At 41.5% G+C, this 22,947-nt stretch overlaps 1 protein-coding gene across 1 annotated transcript in view; it reads left to right on the forward strand.

Moving 5' to 3' along the window:
• Positions 1–22,947, forward strand: part of PLXNC1 (plexin C1) — a 146,184-nt gene that overhangs the window by 53,088 nt on the left and 70,149 nt on the right. The window contains exons 5-9 of the mRNA XM_036866611.1: positions 1,851–1,965; positions 9,943–10,090; positions 13,418–13,505; positions 15,528–15,630; positions 15,771–15,872. Of these exons, the coding sequence (XP_036722506.1) occupies positions 1,851–1,965; positions 9,943–10,090; positions 13,418–13,505; positions 15,528–15,630; positions 15,771–15,872 (556 nt within the window). The remainder of the gene's footprint in view (positions 1–1,850; positions 1,966–9,942; positions 10,091–13,417; positions 13,506–15,527; positions 15,631–15,770; positions 15,873–22,947) is intronic.

The following is a 22,947-nucleotide window of genomic DNA, read 5'->3' on the forward strand; positions in this document are numbered from 1 at the left end:
AGGGAGTGATAATTCAGTGGCACTACCGTTTTCTGCCTACAAATTGGCAAATTGTAGCACTATTTGTATGAAATATTTTACACTTGTTTTTTTGGCAGCCTTAGGCCTTGACTCCCAGGCAGTATTAAGAGCCTACAAAAATATTTGTACTCCAGTCTCTCTAGAACTGACTTTTTTCTTTTTTTTTTTTTGGCCTTTGTTTTTTGCCTTTTTTTAGGCAGAGGAAGTGCCTTATACAAACCAGAATGCCTCTGAGAGGCAGGTAGTTTTTGACAGTCATCATCACTTTCAAATACAAAATAGGAAACCAACCTCATCATTCCCTGTGTTTCAATCCAGCGGTACCTGTGCCTCCACCACAAACTCTCCCTGATGTTCAAAGGAGGTTTAGTTTGAACTTAATGTCCGTGATGGACGAGCTAGCGATCAAGGGTCAGGTAAATTTATGGCTTTGGAGAATTGCTGATGAAAATCCCCACGGTCATGAGAAGGAGAAGGAGCTGACACAGGTGGAGGAGAGTTTGGACGCAGACGTGCTCCCTGTAAGCAGGGTTCCCCAAGATGTTAGAATATGATGACACGCTGAAAGTATTGCACTTGGGGGTGGTGGTTAATGAAACACGCTGGCTTCCTGTTCTATTTTTGTCATATTCAAATTAGCTCAGCGCTCAAAGATGAAGCCATGGGGCCTAAATTCTTAAGAATTAAAAAAAGAGAGAGAAGAGGAAGAAGAAGAAATAAAATGCTTGTGAAGTCAAGTACACTGTTTGGGACCACACCTCACTCCACTTACATCCTTTCAGGGACTCCCCAGAGCTGAATGTGGTTATTATTTAGTTGCTTTTCAATCTCACATGATTCATGAATTTTCAGTTTTTTTTTTAAAACTTACTGTCACTAGTTCTCCTCCACCCCTTCGTTTTAACCTTGGGCCTTGAGGAGGCAGAGGTAACAGATGTTTTGTTCTTTCCTTGATACCATTCAGGGGATGTCTGTGGGGCCCAACACCATTCGGAAATCACACGGCCCTTGGTGTTCGTTCTTCTTGTTAAGTTGGCGACCCTACTGGTGAGGCAAGAGTCCCCAAGTTCGCATGACCTAGAGTGACCGAGACAGGCATCAGGCAAAGCAGTGATCTCACCTTTCAGCTTATGATGGTGTTTATCAAAGTAGTTGGCCCTGACCACAGCTTAAGATTTATTTGGGGGCATCCTCTGAGCTGGCCGACTTGGCAAAGTGGCCCTGGCAAATGTTTTACCCAGTATCTTTTGATATAATTTGGTATCTGTCGAAATAAATGTTATGTAGCAGATGGTTCTGGAATGTCTTATCAAATTCTTGGGAAGACTCTGCCCTTGCAATATGTTTATTTGATTATCATACTGCAAAGCACAAAATGGTCGCTTTAATTTTTTTTTTTTAACAACAACAAAAGTTACACAATGGGTTGATATTCTAGAAATGAATCGCAAACCTAAAATGTATACAATGTGTAAACCCTTTCTTGAGCTGTTCTGTACTAGGTTTTTCTAGAAGGGGGCTCTTTAATTGTAGAATGCAGGAGAAGCTGTGTTTTGGATGTATTTGGCAATGTTATCTTGAGAGATGGCTCAGGAGTCTAAGTTCAACATGTCCACATTTGTTCTCTGCTCTGAGACATGATGGAAAAAATGCTCTGCTGGTTTCCTGTTGCTTTTCATGGTTTTAGCATCATGTTCTTATTCTTTCTTGAAATCAGTAATCCACTATACAAAGCCTGGCATTTTTGAACCAAAGCCAAGTATGAGAAAGTTTTAACTGAGGCATGTGTGCTGCTTTGCCGCTACCCCCCTTTTTTTCTTTTTTGATAGGTGTACTTTTAAAGAAGATTGTGTGCATTTAAAGAACTCAGAAAACTGGCTGGATATTTCATCTGGAGCTAAAAATTGCCCTCAAATTTACCTATTTCGAAGCAGTAAAGATAAGGTAAGAAGAAAGATTTTTTTTTTTAATTTATTTATTTATTTATGGCTGTGTTGGGTCTTCGTTTCTGTGCGAGGGCTTTCTCTATTTGCGGCAAGCGGGGGCCACTCTTCATCGCGGTGCGCGGGCCTCTCACTATCGCGGCCTCTCTTGTTGCGGAGCACAGGCTCCAGACGCGCAGGCTCGGTAGTTGTGGCTCACGGGCCCAGTTGCTCCGCGGCATGTGGGATCTTCCCAGACCAGGGCTCGAACCCGTGTCCCCTGCACTGGCAGGCAGATTCTCAACCACTGCGCCACCAGGGAAGCCCCGAGGAAAGATTTTTAATTGGTCTCTGCTGTCTCATTTTACACAACTGACGCCAGCTTCCTTCTGTGTGTAAAATATCCATTAATGATCAAATAAGCTTAGTTATGAGAGTCCACTCATTTAGTTAACTGATACTTAGTGCCCACCAGCTGCCATACACTCTGCAAGGTGATGGGGAGGTAGCAGAGAATAAGACACATCATGGGTCTGCCCTCATGGAGTTTGTCATCTTATGCAGCTAAAGATGACCTTTATTTGTTGAAATTAAGGAAAAGATGGACTACTAATGTCGCAGAAAAACACATTGATAGGCACTTCCCTGGCGGTCCAGTGGTTAAGACTTTGCCTTCCAATGCAGGAGGTGCGGGTTCAATCCCTGGTCGGGGAGCTGAGATCCCACATGCCTCGTGGCCAAAAAACCAAAACATAAAACAGAAGCAGTATTGTAACAAATTCAATAAAGACTTTAAAAATGGTCCACATCAAAAAAAAAAAATCTTAAAAAAAAAAACACCACATTGATTAAAAAAAAAAAGAGAAAAAAATAAGTTCATAGTCACGGTCAAGATTCCTTAAATGTGTCTTAAGTGTCGAATTTTGTTGTTTTATGGTTTCTTTTCCTGATGTGTTCAGACTTCTCTTGACAACTGTCATATGTGCATGGCTTCAGGCGATGTTGATAGAGAGGGAGAGAAAGCAATGTGGGCAGTGACTATCGCAAGGGGGGTGTTCCTTGGAAAGTCCGTGGGCTCTTGCTATGGCAGTACCGCCATGGGCAGCACGTCAGCCCTGTCATTGGATGAGAGAAAGGTAGCAACGTGAGCATATTCAGGCATTTTCTGATTCACATACCAACTGCGCCCCATGGGAGAATGGAATTCCTGCCTTGCAATCTCAGTGACTGGAAGGAGACATTTTCTCCCTAATTACAGCTCTTGTGTTATGGATAACTGTACAGAATCACCATCAGCAGCCTGACCTGTCTGTTGAGCTCACTCTGTTTTATTTGAATGCCACATTAACAAGGAGATGGGTCACTTTCTCTTTCCCCTTACACTTTGCCATTTCAAATAGCAAGAACCCTACCACTTAAGATGATTTAACATTTAATAAAGGAGAGCCAGAGCATTTAATGAGGGATAAATAATAAAAAGAATCAGGCTTTCAAGTCATAACTGATCAGAACTCATGGATTTCAAGTTATCTGGCTGTTGTCACTTTCTGTTGTCCTCGTGTGGGTGGCAGTGTGGAGGATGGGTAGGAGGGGCCAAAAAAAACCTTTCGAAGCCTTCATCCAAGCCTCCATCAGCCCTGCACCAGAATGAATAGATTCTGTGAAAAGGATGCTTAGGCATCTAAGTATAGGTATGGCCAAATTTTTATTTCTCTTATCAGTCTGCAAAATAGCCGCCTTTAGTGCTGATAGAGACTGGTAGAAAATACCATGATCATTGAATACACCCAGGACTCCGATAAGTTAAGATTACACAAAGCTTTTTTTTCTTTTATCATTTTGAAAATGTTAAGGGTAGTACTTCAGCTAAGTGCGGTGAGGGAAAGTCACTTGTTCATTGACTGAGAAGTGCTGCTTACACAATTTGCTGACCTATCTTTGGGTTCACTAGTATAAGTTAATCACCATTCACATCTAGTCTGGAACATTACAAAAAATGTTTACCACCCAGAGAACTATGGGTGCTTTCTTCCCCACCCTGAGTCCCACTGTGGTTTACCCTAATCCCTCTAGAGTCTTCCCACAAAACCATTATGTCACTCTCTCCAGCTAACCACCACTCTCAAGGTAAAGGAGATACGAGTTTAGTAATTTGAGTAAAGCTATTCTTTGAACCCAACTTTGGGCTGATTTTTTTTTTTTTTAATTTTATTTATTTATTTATGGCTGTGTTGGGTCTTCGTTTCTGTGCGAGGCCTTTTTATTTATGGCTGTGTTGGGTCTTCGTTTCTGTGCGAGGGCTTTCTCTAGTTGCGGCAAGTGGGGGCCACTTTTCATCGCGGTGCGTGGGCCTCTCACTATCACGGTCTCTCTTGTTACGGAACACAGGCTCCAGACGCACAGGCTCAGCAATTGTGGCTCACGGGCCCAGTTGCTCCGCGGCATGTGGGATCTTCCCAGACCAGGGCTCGAACCCGTGTGCCCTGCATTGGCAGGCAGACTCTCAACCACTGCGCCACCAGGAAAGCCCTGGGCTGATTATTTTAGTAATTTCGATAAGATGTCAGTCTCCATCTCTTGGTCATATTATTTCAAAATATTTCCTACCTTGGTTGTTAGCAGTGACTTGCCTGAAAGTCTTAGATCTTTGGTTATTTAAATAAATCCTTATCCCAGACCCATAGAGATGGAAGTCTGTGGTTTTCTCCGATTCTATTAGCTTGATTCAAAGAGTGTTTGCTTACTGCCCATCATATACCTAATAACATTCTAGTAACTTTCTTGGTATGGGGAAAAAAAACCCATATAATACAGAGACTCTGTTTCCAAGAAGCTTTGTCTCTTTACACAAGACAATTAGAAGATAATGTATCCTCATCCTCGTTATGAAATTGGCATTAAAAAGAAAGAATTAGAGCAATTCCAATTGTCTTGGAGGGATTTCATGAGATTTTGTTGAGTAAAAACATCAAGATGCAGAAAAGTATGTATAGCATGATCTTGTATTGATCCAAAAAATGTCCCTGTATATGTTTATATATGTATGTCTCTATATGGTTATTTGAGCATGGAGAAAAACATGGAAGAATTCATGCTAGGTTGTAAACATAGGCTCCCCTGATGGAATGACTCATGTGGTGGAGGGAAGGTCAGAGACAAGTAAAAACAAACAAACAAACAAAAACACAAACAACTGAAATCCTCATATACACAGACAAACACAAAAAGAGATGCGTGACATCTCATTTTTGCATTATGTAAAATTATATGTTTGTATACCTATAAAAGAGATTTTTAACAGTCAGTAAAAATGGCTTATACTGATAAAAACAGAAAAAAGGTAGGAATAAAAGTATTTCCCACAAACAGCATGGTTCCTAAAGGAGAGACTAGAAGTGTTCTTTTACAAATCAGAACAGAAACATCAGTTCCATCACTGATACAATCAACATCGTTTTGAAAGTTGTGTCCCGTGTAGTAATACAAGAAACAAGTAATAGAAATAATTATTAGAGTGGAATAGACAAAAATATCATTATTTGCTAATCTTAAGTGGTTGTATATCTGTAAAATCTAAATATATTAGCTTTTAAAACTTTAATTGTTCAGTAAACATTCAAGTATCAATAACCTTAGTACATGTAAGACAAACTGTTAACATCCATTCATAGAAGATCCCATTCATTAAAAACAACAGAAGTACTCAGGCACAAACTTGAAGAGTGAGGTATATACCCTATATTTTAAAATCATTTTTACTAGGAGATACATGTTGAAGCCAGTTACCAAAATAGTGATTTTGGCTATGCAACAGCTTGTCTTAAGCAATAGTAATAGTAATTAGATAGTGAGGCAGTGGTCTATTGATGCTATTTATAATTCATAATAGGAAAACCTTATCAATTAAAAGCATAAGCAAATATAAAAACAAAAACAAAGACACATAAGGTATTTTCTTGGAAGATATGAAAAACATCTTAAATATATCCAGACATATACTATGTTTCTTGGCGGGAAGAGATCATAAAAATGTCACTACTTCCTCAATCTATTTTCTAGATTTCATGCCATCCCAGTGAAAATTTGAATAGACTTTGTCTTAAAATTAATATAAAATTCATCTGGAATAATAATATGAACTGGTCAAGAATATCTAAGATATATATTGAAAAAAGAAAATTATTTAAGCAAGACCATTTCCATATGATTGTAGACACATATAGAGTGGCAATAATTTGGCCCATGACTCTGGTTTAAAAATAGGAATATAGATCCATGGAATAGAGTAGAAAGCTCAGAAATAGATGTAAAAATTTTAAAGAGCATTATCATAAGAGGAAACAAAAGAACTATTTCATAAAAGTTGCTGAAATAACTGGCTTACAACGTGGAAACATAGTTTAATTCACCTTTTTTTACATTAAATATAAAATAAATTTTAGGCTAATTAAGAAATTCATCTAAAAACCTAACAGAAAGTAACTGAGCATCAGATAATTTGGAAGTATAATTTTCTGGCTCTGAAGGAATATATTCTGTAATAGCAAGAGAAAAATATTCATACACTTGACTTTTTAAAAAAATCTATACAAGGAAAAATAAGAGATGACTAAAGCACATGCTTCAGGAAGAACATTTATGACAGGCAAAATATTAATTGCAAGATATGAAAGCTAGGAGAAAGTAAAAAGAAAAATCTAGAGACACCAAAAAGTAAGTGGGCAGAAGTGTATATTCTCACAAGAGGAGGTTGAAAGAGTTAGATATAGATATAGAAGTATGTTCAGCTTCACCGGTTATCAAATAAGTACAAATTAAAGTGAAAATAAGGTTTGCTGACACCTAGTGATGGCGAAGCCAATTAACACAACCTTTTTGGAAAGAGCAATTTGGCGATATGTTTCAGAAGTCATAAATATATTCATTCTGTTTGAAGCACTAATTCCAGGCTTAGGCTTCTGAAGAAGTAATTTGAAAGAAAACCCATAAGCTTACAGATGTTACTGCAGCGGCATTTATAGACTTAGAAACTTGGAAATAACCAAACTGGCAATAAGAGGAAAGGTTAAGTAAAGTAAGGTCTGTTGATAGAATGATAGAATGTTATGCGGCAAGAAGTTCTTTGGCCCCATGGACATTACTAGCTAATTGACTCTCAAACTTCATATCTCATCTGATTCTTTGGGTCTTCATTCCCTCTTTATCCAGCTTAACTCAAGAAAGAGTTATTAACTTGGCAAGGATTCCCACGTTGGGTTCATTAAGCCAAGGCATCAGCTTTTTAACCCTTCTTGCCTGGAACCCAAAGTCACACAAAAATACCTTCAACTCCCTGGCTATCCTCTTCTTCCACCGCTTGAAAAAACTTACTGTCTCCTATTTTCAGATCAACTCCAACTTCTTCTGCCCCCATTGTTCCCCTGAAACTGAACTCCATGGAGCTGTTCCAGCAGACACTATAAGTCCTCACCTTACTTGGCCTCTTGGCTGCATTCTTGGAACTCTGTCTTCCGTCACCTTGCATGGCGCACCTTCTCCATGCTCTCTTCCTTCCTTCTTGACTGTGCCTCGACCTCCTTTGCTGGCTTCTTCTCTCCCTGACTCTAAATGTTGGAGTTATTTCAGCCCCAGTTTTGGCTCTTCCTCTCTTCTGACTCTGTACTTTGTCCACAGACAATCTTATCCACTCCCATGGCTTGATATACCACCTACATGTCGATGTCTCCTTTATCTCCCACCCAGGTTGCTTCTGGGCTCCAGGCTTATTAAATCTTCTTAATTATCACGCAAGCATCTTGAACTACACACATCCAAAAATTGAAGTCTTGATTTTTCCACCCAAGGTCTGCCTCCTGCTCAGTGTGTCCCATTGCGATATGCAGCACCTCTGCGTCCACCCATTTGCTCACCACAGCCACAGGCCCCACTTCCAGTCCTGCCCCGTGCTACCTCTAATGGGTATATTGAAGCTGTCAATTCTTTCCATTTCTACTGTACCATCCTAGCCCAGGCTTCTGTCATCTCTTAATGATCTCAATCCTGTGTGGCCCTCCAGTTTTCATCTAGCAGACTTTTCCACACTTCTGCTAGACTATAAGCTCTTTGAGGGCAAGGACGGTAGCTGCTTGCTTCACTGAAGTAATCAATGCCTTGTGTAGCCCATGGCACCTCCTAAAAGCTTGACAAATGTTTATGGAATAAATTAATGCAATGATTACAGTTATGTAAATGCTATGTATATGAGAACTGGAAGGCAGTGTGGAAAATGTAAAACAGCTAGTGAAAACAGGACTTTAACAAGCTGTCTGGTGCTTTTGTTATGATGTTTGAGCAATGAATTCAATTTAAGACCTACATGTGTACAGGATAACAGGTGATAACGGTCACGCGCTGAGATGTGCGGTACAGGGAGAAATGCAGGGGTGAAGCATGCATGAGAGTTCAGCCAGGTGTTGAAGATGAGCTGCTGGGGATGGTCTGGGGTTCAGTACTATGTTCAGGTCCCCTGGAGAGGGTTGGACTTCAGTCCAGTGGAAGTTGGACTATAAGAACTTGCGTTCCAGTGTGATCCTATGGCTCAGAAACAGGAGTTTTTGAAAATGGAAAGATGGGGGTGAGATCCCAGGGCTAGAATAGATTTAGCAAGCTTATCAGAAGATGAGAGACAGTGGTCTTAGCTGGCTGTGCAGAGTCTGGGCAGAGGTCTGAAGTATAACAGAAGATGGACACCTCCCCGGTTGTGTGCGACTATCGCTCTTCATTGTGGGTGATAAGGTTACCACTTCCTATGCTCCCAGCTTCCTAAAACTTAGCCCACCTCCTCACCAGATCCCCTGCGTGCACATGATGCAAAAGCGGTCTCCCATTGGCATATTATTTTAACTTTCCTCTTTTTTTCCTTTTCCTTTTTCTTCTTCTTCCTCTTTTTCTTTTTTCTTCCTTCCTCCCTTCCTCCCTCCCTCCCTCCTTCCTTCCTTCCTTTCTCTCTCTCTCTCTCTTTCTTTCTTTCTTTCTTCTCCTCCTCCTCCCTCCTCCTCCCTCCTAAACATAAACAAATGAAAAAAAAAATATGTATTTAGATGAGAACACTTAATATCATAAAGATATAAAATCTCCTAAAATTAATGCATATGTTAGTACAATTCCAGTTAAACTCAGTCCCCACACCCCATTTGGGTAAAATGATCTTAAAGTTCATATGGAAGAATAATGTCTAGGAAATGCTAAGAAAATTATGAAAATAAAAATAGAGAGATTTGCCATAAATATATTTAAATCCACAGTAGTAAAAATTTGATGACATTGGAATAGAATTAGATCAATAGATAACTGGAACAGTGCAAAGTTCAGAAATAGCTTGCAGGTATATGGTGATTTAATATATGACAAAAGTGGTATTTCAGTTCAGTGGGAAAAGGAATTTTTTTTTTAGTAAATGGTTGTGACATAGCTGATTAACCATCTGGATAAAAATAAAGTTCGGCCCTTATCTTACACTATATATAAAAATAAATTCCAGATGGATTAAAGACATAGTTTAAAAAATAAAGCAACAAAGATGGTGGAACAATATTATATTTGTCCACAAGCAAGACTTTGGGAAGAACTTTATAACCAAGACAAGAAACCCTGCATCTGATTACATAAAAACACATTGTGTAGGGTAAAAGATACCACACATACAAATTGCAAGACAAACAGATCAGGAGAAAATATGTCAGAAATATGACAGATAAGGATGAATATCTATACTATACAGAGAGCTCTTAAAATTGATAAGAAAAATACACACAAAGCAGAAAAAATGGTCCAAGGATATGAATATGCGATTCACAAAAGAGCAAATTAAATAGCCAATAAAACATCTCTTTCTTTACATTGGCAATCTAAGAAATTCCTTCTATGGCAAGTCAGAGGTGAGTTCATTTAAGGCTCTAGGATGGATGGAAATGATGGAAATAAACAATAATTTGGTTCCTGAATTTTCTTCCCCACACAGACGACAGTGACTGTGGTGGGAAGCTTCTCTCCAAGACACTCGGAGTGCATGGTGAGGAACGTGGACACCGGCAGGATACTCTGCAAGGGTAAAAGTGTATCCAATGAGACCTGCACCTGCAGCATCCCGACAAGAGCAACCTACAAAGGCAAGTGGACTCTGCTATTTTTGTTGTTGTTGTTGTTAGAAAATGAAGCAGGCAAGAGAAACTTCTGAGTCCAGATTGCCCAGGAAACAAGTTCAATGACAGAATCTGAATAGTCCCACGCTGTAGACTCTCTCTCCCCCTACCCCTTGCTTCCCACTTTTCCCCTCAGTCCCGCTCACCTCTGCTCCACTCATCACATGAGTGCAGGACCCCACAGTCACATGTGGCTGGAGAATGACAGAGGATGGTAAGTTGGTTAGGTGAGTGGAGTCAAGCCAGAGACCTTTGGGCTGACCTTACGTGGATGGGTCAGATAATTCAGAGATCTGAAAAGCTGGGAATGCCCTTGATGAGATGAGAAAACAGAATGGCCAATATTTTATCATCTTAAGTTCATTGCATTCGTTCATTCATACAGGAAGTATTTATTGAGCACCTACATGCCAGACACTGTGCTAAATGGTAGGGAGTCAGTGACCGAAAACACTCACCTGGTCATTGTTCACAGTATTTAGAGCCTCTTGGGGGTAGAGATGAGTAAACAGCACCTTACAGTTCAGTGAGTAGCATGCAGGGAACATAGCACACCATGGGAAGCACATGAAAAGGGTACCTAACTGGACTTGGGGGTGCAGGTGAGGGGGCAAGGAAAGCTTCCTGGAGGATGAATAGGGTTGAGCTGGACAAAGAAGAAGGGGAAGAGTAATGCAGTCAGAGACCAACTAGTGTGATGGCCAAAAGGAGAGAAAAAGCTTTGTCTGAGGAGCCAAAAGAGCTTCTGTATGGCCAAGGCAAATAAGGTAGAAAGCGGAATGATAGAAAATGGGTACCAAAGAAGGTACAAAGTGTCTGGCACAAAGTAGCCATTGATGATCAATAAATTTCTGTTGAATGAATGGCCACAGGTGGAGAATGGGGCAGGAGGAGGGGAGGGCTGAGTTCTGAAAGGTCAGAGAGAGGGGAAGCTGTGGCAGGGACCGGGTGAGGGGACTGAGAGCTGAAACTGTTGAAGACAGGTAAGGGTGGAGCGAAGTGGGTGGATTCAAAGGATGGTTAGGAGTTAATACAATGGACAGACTGAGGATTCATGAGTCCCTCTGGGTCAGGAAGAAGTAGAGTCAAGTTCGTGGGTTATTAAAATGCAGGTCTTGCTCACCTGTAACATAAGCTTCGGAAGTATTCGAGATCACCTTGGAAAGCTAGTTGATTGCTTTTTTAAAAAATTTTAAATCTTTTTTTAAAAATTGAAATATAGTTGATTTACAGTGTAGTTGATTGTTTTTACAGCCTCCGTCAACTGAACCCAACCCTTTGTCTGCCCTTTTCTCTGGATGCCTTCCATATTCTGAGCAGGCAAACAAACCCACTTCCCGCCTCTTGCATTCAGCCAGCCAGTGGCCATTGCCAAACCTTTCTCTGTGGCCTGTAGTGGCTTTGCCTCTTTCACCAAATCCTGTCTCCTTTCTGCTTTGAAAAGTCACCTCTTCTGTATAGCCTTGACAGATTCTGCTCTAATCATCCCGATTGTTCCAGTACCCTCTGGGTTCCCCACCTGCACCCCAATCTTGGTACCCAGGTGCTGCATGGAACTTGAACCACTCAGAGGGTGTTTCCTTGACTATACTGTCACTGTGCTTTTTCACCTAAGTTATTTTATCTCTTCTAGAATAACTGCGAATGCTTCCAGAGCAGAGATCATATATATTCGTTTCCTTGTGATATTTCCCAGTAGTATTTTGTGCACAGTTGATACTCAGGAAAGTACGACTCTTGCTAGTCTCCGTCACTGGACACTTGTTGATTCCATTGATATGTATTTTCACTGGGAGTCCCTCAGTGCTTACTGCCCATATGTTCGTGCTACTAACAATTATCAAGTGTCTGTTCAAATGCTGTTGCTGAGAGGTCACGCCAGCCCTCCAAACCTTCTTGTCTTTGGAACAGAGGATTATCATTTCACATATACCCACTTTATGTGAGCAGAATTTTATGTGACATCCTGGCTTTCAGAATGAATGTTCCTGCTAAAGAGAAGCCCCTTAAAGTAAGGGTTCTCAGGCTTTTGGAATCACATACTAATAATATTTCAGTTGAAAAATTAGGGGTGCCAACAAAGTTAGGCCAACTTCTTAATTTGTCAAGGAAAGACTTTTCATTTTAAAAGCATCATCTGCTCTCCCCGTTAATTCATAAAAGGAAGAAGATATTAATACCAAAATGGGTGACAATGAAAATATCACAGAGTAGCACTGGTCCCTGGCCACAATAGGATTTGAAAGGCACTGCTCCAGGCTACCGCACCCAAACCTGGCTATACACAGTCAGTACATGGGGAGATTACAGACACAGATTCCGGACATCCCCCAGCCCTGCTGAGTCAGAATATCTAGGAGTGTGGCCCTGGAATCTATATTTTCATCAATTTCTCAAGTGATTCTGATACACAACCAGATTTAGGGATCACCTAGGGTAGAGTATGTAAGTTAAAGAGGTACAGGAAATATGCCATTTCTCTCATGCTTATTTAGCAGAGTTTTTATCTTATTACTTTATTCTTTGGGGGTTTTCTAACCCATGGGTAGGTTTTCAAAAGCAAATAAGAAAACCTTCATCATAGATTTGGCAACAGTTGACTCCAAGAAGATCATGGGTCCCAGCTCATGGGAACCACACTTTGGAGTTTGTTATCCGTTGTGTGGATTTTTCTGAAGGTGCAGAATTTCTTCTCTAACATTCTGGTTATCATGTTCTAGGCAGTTCTTGTTCGGTGACTTGTTTTATTCTTATGCTGTGGCCAATTACAAGCTGAGATAGTGATCCCAGGGAGAGTATGAGCTGTAAAGCGGCTGTGAAATGGCTTTTTCTTAGTGATTATCCATGGGAGGCCTGGAATGCGAGGGGGGCCCGGGTGTGTTTGGAGGCTTGTGCTGTGCACTTCGGCTACCTGACGTGAATGGCCCCCCGGGAAGGAGCCACATACTGATTGAAATGTTAGTGAACAGCTGGCATACCCCACCCTCTTTGTGGAGGAGGCAAAAAATATTTATTTTTTGGGGACTTCCCTGGTGGTCCAGTGGCTGGGACTCTGCGCTCCCAATGCGGGGGGCCCGGGTTTGATCCCTGGTCGGGGAACTAGATCCCACATGCCGCAACTATAAAAAGATCCTGCATGCCTCAACAAAGATCCTGAGTGCTGGCAACTGAGCCCTGGCGCAGCCAAAGAAATAAATAAATGTTTAAAAAAAAAATTTATTTTTTGCATTTACAGCTTTGCTTGATGATAGCAGGGCTCCACCGTCAATGACTTCTTTTCCCCCTTTGCTCCAGATGTTTTAGTTGTCAACGTGACGTTCTCCTTCAGTTCCTGGAGTGTGTCAAGAAGATTCAACTTTACCAGCTGCTCATCATTAAGAGAGTAAGATTTTATTTAAAATGTGAATATTCTCTCATTGGTTTTAATGTATTTATTTGCTTTACTCTTCGATTTCCTAAAGGCCTCTTTTGTGGAGGAGAACTTTCCAAGGTGCCTTTTGGAGCATGGCCTAACGGGAGCCAGGAGAGCCCCTGAGCTAATAAGCTGACTTGTTCAAGCCCTGCCAAGTGAGGAGGAGCAGTGAAGAGGCAAACAGCTGTGCTTGGGTGTATTTTACCCACAGGGAAATACATTCCTCCAACCAAGAGGTGGCCTTGAAGTATTAGGCGAAGGGGTGCTGCTAGGTTCTCCCCTCATCAGAATGGCTTTGGGAATTTGAGTCAAGGAAGAGAGTCTGAGCATGAGATAAGGGGAAGTCACAGTCAAGGGAGAAGCACAAGAGGAAGTCTCTGTCATCAAAAGAACATGTTAATTGTGACCCACGTTTTTGTACCGCGTTTGGCCCTGTTGAGCTACGTACCCCCCTGAGTTAGGACCGCACCTCACTCCTTGCTTCTAAAACAGACAGAAGACAGAGGAAATATGTCTCCCAGATTCCTGGTTTTCCAGCTGTAAGATGGGATGGATGTTCCCATGGAAACAATGGGAAGCTGTATTATTAGTGATTCTGTAGCTCTTTCAGTGGTTTGCTTGACCAACTGTGTGAGTACCAAACGTGGATTTCTTTGGGTCTGGTCTGGGAACCATAGTTTTTTCAGGGTAAAGGCATTCGAACTCGAAGCTGAGTTGGGAGGCTACCCTACAGCTATATGAACAGGAGCCGCTGGACTTCACCTTTACCACCGCGGCACTTTGAAAGAGGGATTGAATTCAGTGATTTCTAACAAACAGAATGAATTCAGGGAGGAAAAACACCAAACTTGATACAGAGAGCCTCAGAAGTCCGTGAAAATGGGGGAAAAAAGATAAAGGGGGAGAGTTAAATAGACCTGTGTAGCTCAAGGAGAGTTTAAACAGAACACAGCTCCTGCACCCACACTTGTAAGACCTGGTGAGAGGAAGTGCCATGCCCCAGGTCCACAGCTAGGTAATTAAGAACCAGACCTCAGACCCACAGCTCCCCAGAGGGGGAGTACCCTTTCCTTGGGTACCTACTTCCCCTTCAAAAAGCACTTAGTAAAGTCATCGCACTTGAGGGGTAGCGATAGGAGTGCAAGTCACAAACCTGCTTCTAGCGCACTTCGGTGGCGGGTGAACCCTTAGGTGAGTCTGTGCTTTCTTCTCCCACCGAAACTGCAATTTCTGTAGGTCAGAGTCTCAGGATGCCTTGGCATTTCTGGAAGAATACATGAAATGCACATGTGTCCCCTCTTCCTGATCTAGTCCTCTCACTGTCCCCAGGCTGAGGCTTCCTTTTGCCTCCTTTGGCTACGTTTCCAAACCCACCTCGATTTCCATTTTTATTGTTCTTGCTTTAACACTGATTATCCTATTAAGTGCTTTTCAAGTCTTCCGCTGTTATCCATGCATGGTTATTTGATTAGTAGACACAGTTCTCCCTTAATTTGATTACAAAGCAAACACTGGCACCCTGTTTTCTCTGCTCGCCAGGTAGCACTTTTAGTTTCCCGTCTTCCAGGCATTTGGCAGTGTTTCTGCTCCAGTGAGTAAGGGTGGGTTTATGGGGGGCTGGGGGAGATCAGTCTCCAGAGGGAAACTTACCTGAAGGTAGACAAATAGCAGAACTGGATTCAGAAACAGATTCAGTGGGTTCCTGTTACCTACTGACATACCAGGTGACCCCAGCTTCAGGTTTCCATGGCAACCCCCCAGCAAGTGTAATGATGGTCCATCAGCCCCGAGGGCTGCCCAGAGCAGGGCATAAAGTGGGTACTATATCCCCAGCCCCAAAGGACTGTCCTCTCTCCCCTGGGTGCATCACAGTCTATCCAGGGGTTTTTTTTCTTCTTTTAAATGCTCGCATGCAGCATCACAGAGGGAAATTCTAGGATATGAACGTTTTCCTAAAAATGCGGGAATTAAGTTGGTTTTCTGTGTTGCCAGATGCCCAGTATGTATTGGAACTGGCTGTGCTTGGTGTAAAAGTGAGAGAAAATGTATCCATCCCTTCACAGCTTGTGACCCTTCTGATTACAAGAGGAACCAGGTAAGGTGACATTTTCAGTATTACAGGGTTTAACCAAAAATAAATATTTGTGACCACCTAGCCCCAGCCTGTCTTTTGCCTTTATTTCAAACTTTGAATTTCCACCCGTTCAGATGTTGAAGGGATGTTCTTCATTTCAGGAACTCTGTCCAGTGGCTTTTGAGAAATGGGCCCCACCCAAGACAGCAGGAGGAGGAAGATTCAAGGAGAAGACAAGTAACAGAACCACCCAGGGCTTGCAGGTCAGACCCTGTTTTCATATCGATAATGGGAAAATCCCCCTTTGAATGGCAATAACATCTCCTACTACTTTGGGTTCCTTTTAAAAATTCCCTATTTTACTTTCTACCCAAATTCCCTTTTTTACCTTTGGTTTTTAACCAAGTTGCATTTAATTGGCTCAATACATCAGAAGCTGCACACTCACATAAAAGAAATTAAAAATCTGTAATTATGAAAAATGAAAGCCCAGTAAAAGTAAAATTTTAAATCTGACTTCGTGGCTCTCAGGGAGAGTTAGAAGGAAGTATAGAGCACACAGCACTGAGGGGATTTCAATGTTTAACCACATGTTATGATTGCATTTTGGGGGGGGGCGGGGTATGTGAGGGCTAGGCGTGTCTATGCAAAATACATAAACGAATCTCTTTGGATTATTTTTCTTTGCAGAGATGATCTAACCAGTAGTCAATAGTGTCAAAACAAAGAGTTGTGTCTGTGTAACAAATATACATTTCTCTTCACTTTTCAAAACAGTTTTTCATGGAAAAATACTTTCCATGAAATTTCTTTGGAAATTCCTCTTATTTTCTTCACAGTAAATCACCAAGCTCAACTGACAGACATGTTTGAAAAGAGAGAACATGACCATGTAAACATTTCTGGGTCGATGCATTTAGTACGCAAATGCTGACTTCATTCATTTGATGGAAGTTAATTGAGCATCTACTATGTGGTGAAAAACAAAAAAGGACAAGTTCTTGTTCTCATTAACCTTGGGTCTAGTGGGAGCAGACAAATTAAAAACAGTAACGTGTTTTGTTCTTAAGGGCTCAGTTTTCTATTTCTTGGCTAATCTGTGGCTTTGACGTATCCATTTGCTGCTACTTAAGGTCAACTGCCAATATAAATAAGTAGCACATTTTTAATCACTACCAAAAAGTTGAGAGTAACTTTAGGTGAATTTAGTAACAAGCAAAGGGAATGTGAATCAAAATGGATTATGAAGTTAATTAAAGGCATTAGAAAAGCTTGGTGTGCCAATATCTTCAGACTTTTAAAGTCTTTGAGGTTTTATTAAGTGATGAGCCACATTTCTCTTCCCATTGGTTTATGAAACTAAGGCATAGTGACAGGTGTTTGAATCAAAAAGGCAGTGGCTTTTTAAAAAAAAAAAAATTAAACTTCTCTTTTGTTGTTGTTTCAGTTGTTTTTTAAAAATTTTGGTAAAATACACATAACATAAAATTTACCACATTTAAGTGTACAGTTCAGTAGAGTTAAGTATTCACATTGTTGAGCAACCATCACCACCATCCATCTTCAGAACATGTTCCATCTTGCAAAACTGAAACCTTGTACCCATTAAACAATAACTTCTCACTTTCTCTTCTCCCAGCCCCTGGCAGCTACCATCCTACTTTCTGTCTCTGAATTTGACTACCCTAGGTACCTCAGATAAGTGGAATCAAACAGGATTTGTCTTTTTTGTGACTGGCTTATTTCACTTAACATAATGTCTTCAAGGTTCATCCATATTGTAGCATGGGTCAGAATGTCCTTTAAGGCTGAATAATGTTCCATTGTTTGTATATATTACATTTGTTTATCCAGTCATCCATTGATGGACACTTGAGTCGCATCCAGCTTTTGGCTATTGTAACTCGTGCTGCTATAAACAGGTGTGTACAAACACCTCTTCAAGACCCTGTTTCAGTTCTTTTGGGTAGGTACCTAGAAGTGGAGTTGCTGGATCATATGGTAATACTATTTTTAATTTTTTGAGGAACACCATTCTGTTTTCCTTATCGCTCTGCCATTTTACATTCCCACCAACAGCGTATGAGCGTTCCACATTCTTGCCAGCACTTTGCTGTTTTCGTTTTTTTATAGTATCCGTCTTAAATGGGTATAAGGTGGTATTCTGTTGTGGTTTTGATTTGCATTTCCCTACTGATTAGTGATATTGAGACTCTTTTCGTGTGCTTATTGGCCATTTGTGTGCCTTCTATGGAGAAATGTCTATTCAAGCGTTTTGTCCATTTTATAATCAGGTTTTTTTGTTGTTGAATTGTAGGAGGTCTTTATATATTTTAGATATCAACCTCATATCAGATATATGATTTGCAAATATTTTCTCCTATTCTGTAAGCTGCCTTTTCACTCTGTTGATTGTATCCTTTGATGCAGAGAGGTTTTTAATTTTGTTGAAGTGCAGTTTATCTATTTTTTTATTTTCTTGCCTGTGCTTTGGGTGTCATATCTAAGAAATCATTGCCAAATCCAATGTCATAAAGCTCTTATTCTAAGAGTTCTATAGTTTTAATCCTTATATTTAGGTCTTTGATCCATTCTGAGTTAATTTTCGTATATGGTGTAAGGTAAAGATCCAACTTCATTTCTGTGTGGATATCCAGTTTTCCCAAGACCGTTTGTTGAAAAAAACTGTCCTTTCCCCCATTAAATATTCTTGGCACCCTTATCAAAAATCATTTGACTATATATGCAACAGTTTATTTCTATGCTATATATCCTATTCCATTGGTCTATATGTCTGTTCTATTTTGTAATAAGACACTGTTTTGTAATAAGTTTTGAAATCAGAAAGTGTGAGTCCTTCAACTTTGTTCTTCTTTTTCATGATTGTTTTGGAAGAAAAATAATTTATTTTGAGGTAATTGTAGATTCACATGTAGTTGTGAGAAAATAATACAGAGGGATCTCATATATCTTTTACCCAGTTTCCCCCAATAGTAACATCTTGCAAAACAATAGCACAATATCACAACCAGGATATTGACAGTGACAACAGTCAAAATAAGAACAGCCCTTGTCACCTCAAGTCTCCCCCACGTTGCCTGTCTATAGTCACACCCACTTCCTCCCTCCCACTCTCTATTTCTGACCCCTGGCTACCACTAATCTATTCTCCATTTCTATAATTTTATCATGTCGAGGACTTTATACAAATGGTATCATCCAGAGGTACCCTTTGGGGATTGGCCTTTTTAACTCAACATAATTCTCTGGAAATTCATCCAGTTCTTTTTTTTTTTTTTTAATTTATTTATTTTATTTTTGGCTGTGTTGGGTCTTCGTTGCTGTGCGTGGACTTTTTCTGTTGTGGCGAGCGGGGGCTACTCTTTGTTGCAGTGCGCGGGCTTCTCATTGCGGTGGCTTCTCTTGTTGCCGGAGCACGGGCTCTAGGCACGCGGGCTTCGGTAGTTGTGGCTCGCGGGCTCAGTAGTTGTGGCTCACGGGCTCTACAGCGCAGGCTCAGTAGTTGTGGCGCACGGGCTTAGTTGGTCTGTGGCATGTGGGATCTTCCCGGACCAGGGCTCAAACCCGTGTCCCCTGCATTGGCAGACGGATTCTTAACCACTGCGCCGTCAGGGAAGCCCCGTCCAGTTCTTTTATGCATCAGTAGTGTCTTCCTTTCTATCGCTAAGTCATGGTTCAGACAATGACTCTTTACATTTTTATTTTAAAGGAAAAAATAAGGTCACAGCATCCTGGTTTCCTGTATTGTGTCTTACTGAACCTTTTGACTTTTGACACTATGTGGTTAAAAGAACTAGGGTCACCAAGGGAGCAGGAGGAGGCTGGTAATAAAGCCCAGACCTGTCTTCAGTGCTTCTCTGTGAATGACCTTTGTAGAAAGACATCTTTTATTTTTAATTAATTTTTATTGGAGTATAGTTGATTTACAATGTTGTGTTAGTTTCTGCTGTACAGCAAAGTGAATCAGTTATACATATACTTATATCCACTCTTTTTAAAATTCTTTTCCCATATAGGTCATTACAGAGTATTGAGTAGAGTTCCCTGTGCTATACAGAAGGTCCTTATTTTATATTGGGCTGGCCAAAAAGTTTGTTCGGGTTTTTCTGTAACATCTTACAGAAAACAAAACCTGAACGAACTTTTTGGCCAACCCAGTATATAGTCGTGTGTACATGTCAATCCCAGTCTCCCAATTCACCCCCCCCTCCCCCGCTTTCCCCATTGGTAACCATAGGTTTGTTTTCTGCATCTGTGACTCTATTTCTGTTTTGGAAATAGGTTCATTTGTACCATTTTTTAAGATTCCACATATAAGCAATATCATATTGGAGAAAGACATCGTGTTGATACTGAAATGTTTTCTTTAAATACATGACTCAGTTGAGAAACTCAATTTTGGTTAATAGGGAGTGGAGTAGTATCTGTCGCGGGAGGGATTTCTCATGCTTTGTGAGACACTGCTGTCTTTTCATTATCATGCGGAATGTGTAAATCCAAGTTTCCAGTTTGGTTCTCATGCTGGCCTTGAATGAAGCACTGAGCACTCTATTCCTAGCAGAGAAGCATCGAGGGCTTTCATTCAGTGCATCTTCCACGTCACATACATATTGAGTGCTTCCTATGTGCCAGGCATGGGGACATGAAATGTGAATGGTACAGACACAGTCTTAGGCTTCCTGATGCTGAGCTAGGGTTGATTCTCTTTGCAGGTGTTTATCAAGCATCTAGTAGATACCATTACACCGAGCTCCATGGATACCGTGAGGGGGGGCACATATCTTGTCCTCAGTCTCAAGAATCTTATATGTACATGAGCACATAGATAAGAATACAAGATAAAAAAATATTAACCTAGGGAAGGTACCAGGCAGTATACAAACCCAGAGAACCTCTCTGTGCCTGGGGCCTTGTCTTAGGCATTCCTGATTATTTAAGCCCAGTGCCTGGCAGGTAAAAAGCACTTCATCAGTGTGGTTGGATAAGTCTTTGATTGATGGATGGATTGATTGACACAAGATGGCATTTCAGCCAGTAGTTGAGGGAAGAGACACATGGAGACAGAAGAGTGGGTCTTCTAAGCAGAGGGGCTAGCACTGCAAAAGCATAGTGGGTCACCAGAAAATTCCAGGGTACCCATTACGGGAGACCCTAAGTGATTCGATTTGGCTGGAGCAGAAGAATGCAGGAAATTATGGGACAAAACAAGATTGAAATGACCCTGGAGCCTGCATCTCTAGAGCCTTACATTTTGTTCTTCAGCAGCAGTACAGTGCTCTTCAAGACATTTTTTTTAATGCATGAATTTGCTCATCCATGGATGTGTTATTTATGAGAGAGGGTTCCTGGCTCAATCCCTGTTATGCCCTGTTGCCCTCACACTGTTTCATGACCCTATGACCCATCGCTTGACCGTGACCTAAAAGCACGTGTTGTCATGTACCAGGGGGCCGCGTTAGGAAAAGCATCACCAGAACAGGGAAAATAACTCAAAAATCTACGTTTGCCCTTCGGATGGGAAGTATTTTCAGCTGTAAGGGCCAGTCTCTGTCAGAGACGGTTGGCCCTGTCGCCCTGCCCTAACCTCTTTTCCTTCCTTTTCTTAACAATCTTATATCTGGTGCCTCCACCTGCTGAGAGAAGAGGGGGCTGCTCTCCTTTCCTGTTGTCAAGGAAAGGTTGTGGAGATCTGTGATATGATGTTGTTCTAATATCTGTTATGCTTATCGCCGCCGGGTAGAAATACACCACACAAAACCATGTCCTCCTGCTCTCGGAGAATTCATATTCTTTCTCTTCCTTGTGACTTCTCTTCTCTTCCTCCATCACTTTTGATGTGCATTTTAACTTCTCACAGGCCATCCAAATCACCTCTTTCAGGGTCCTTGCCTTGAAAGTGAAATCAACTTTATTATGTACCTTGTTGAGTAGCTTCTGTGGGCCTAGCACTGTGCTGGGTGCCGTGGGGTTCACTGCCAATTGCTCCTTTATTCACTCATTCGTTCATTCATTCATTCATTCAAAAAGTGTTTATTAAATACCTACTATGTGCTGGGCAGGTAGGCAAAGTGTGTGCCCTTGTGGAGTTTACGTTGTAGAACTTATAATATTTTAAAGGAAGTAAGATTCATTTCATGAAGCATCTGAGTGTGCACAACAGAAAAAGTTATGCACAGGAATGCCAGAATGCGCTAAATTGAGTAGTGGTGACCCATATTTGTGCAGCCTATGCTATATCCTGAGCTCAAAGAGCCTTTTTATTTGAGCCTCACAATGGACCTATTTTCCCCATTTGATAGACAAATGTTGGCTTGCACAGGGTCAGTAGGTAGTAAATGATAGACATGAGATTTGAACCCAAGCAATCTGACTCCAGGGCCCACAGCTTTAACCACTGCTCTACATTGTGTGACCTCAATGTGGTACTGATGATAGAAGTCAGTCTGGAAGGGACTTCTTCTCTTGGCATTAGGCTGACACGGCCTGCCCCATCCGTGGCCTGGGCAGGCTGTCAGGGGAGTGCATTAGCATCGAAGCCTTGGGACGAGGCGGGTAGGCTGGGGCACAGTCAGAGTGAAGGAAAGGAGTTGGACCCAGGCATGGCTGGCATCTTTTCCAAGACAGGGAGAGCAGAAGAGGCTTCAGATGGGAAACTGAGGCCTTCAGGAGAGGGGAGCGGCAAGTGTCTCACGGTGAAGTTGAAACTCAGCAAGGGGGTGGGGTTTGAGTGGTGGGGTCTCTGCTAGAGGGGAGACGCTGCCCTCCCTGGTCACAGAGTCCCGGGCACCCCGTCCGGGTCTGAGGAGCCCCATTCGGGAAGGTCAGTGACCAAGAGTAACTACTTTATAAACTGGCCTCGGCAGCCTCGCCTTCAAGTCCCCCAGGTCACAGAAGCAAGCCTTAACCTCTCTGCACAGGGCCTTGGTCTGTCACCTTCTTAGAAGTCTCCAGGTCCATCTCAGTTGGCATTCTAACTGTTGACAATTCCTGGGACCAAGTTACATCCCAGTGTCTCCCAAGGACCTGTCCCAGGGGCCCCCATGAAGGTGCATTCACCTGGGGGCCGAGCAGCGGATGGACACAACCTTTTCGTTCTATTTAACGCTTTCATTTTTCTTTGGCGGGATTGTATTTTGCTGTTTTCTTTCCACGTCTCACTTCCTTTTACACTTTACCATCTCCACTGCTGGTTACCACTCTTCTCAATTTATACATTTCATTAATATATTACTTCCATCCTTTTCGGTCATTAATAAAGATGTTAAATAATTCTGAACCAAATACCCCTGTAGGGCCCTACAGGACACTTTCCTTTAA

This window comes from Balaenoptera musculus, chromosome 10, assembly GCF_009873245.2.
Source record: "Balaenoptera musculus isolate JJ_BM4_2016_0621 chromosome 10, mBalMus1.pri.v3, whole genome shotgun sequence".
Taxonomy (NCBI): Eukaryota; Metazoa; Chordata; class Mammalia; order Artiodactyla; family Balaenopteridae; genus Balaenoptera; species Balaenoptera musculus.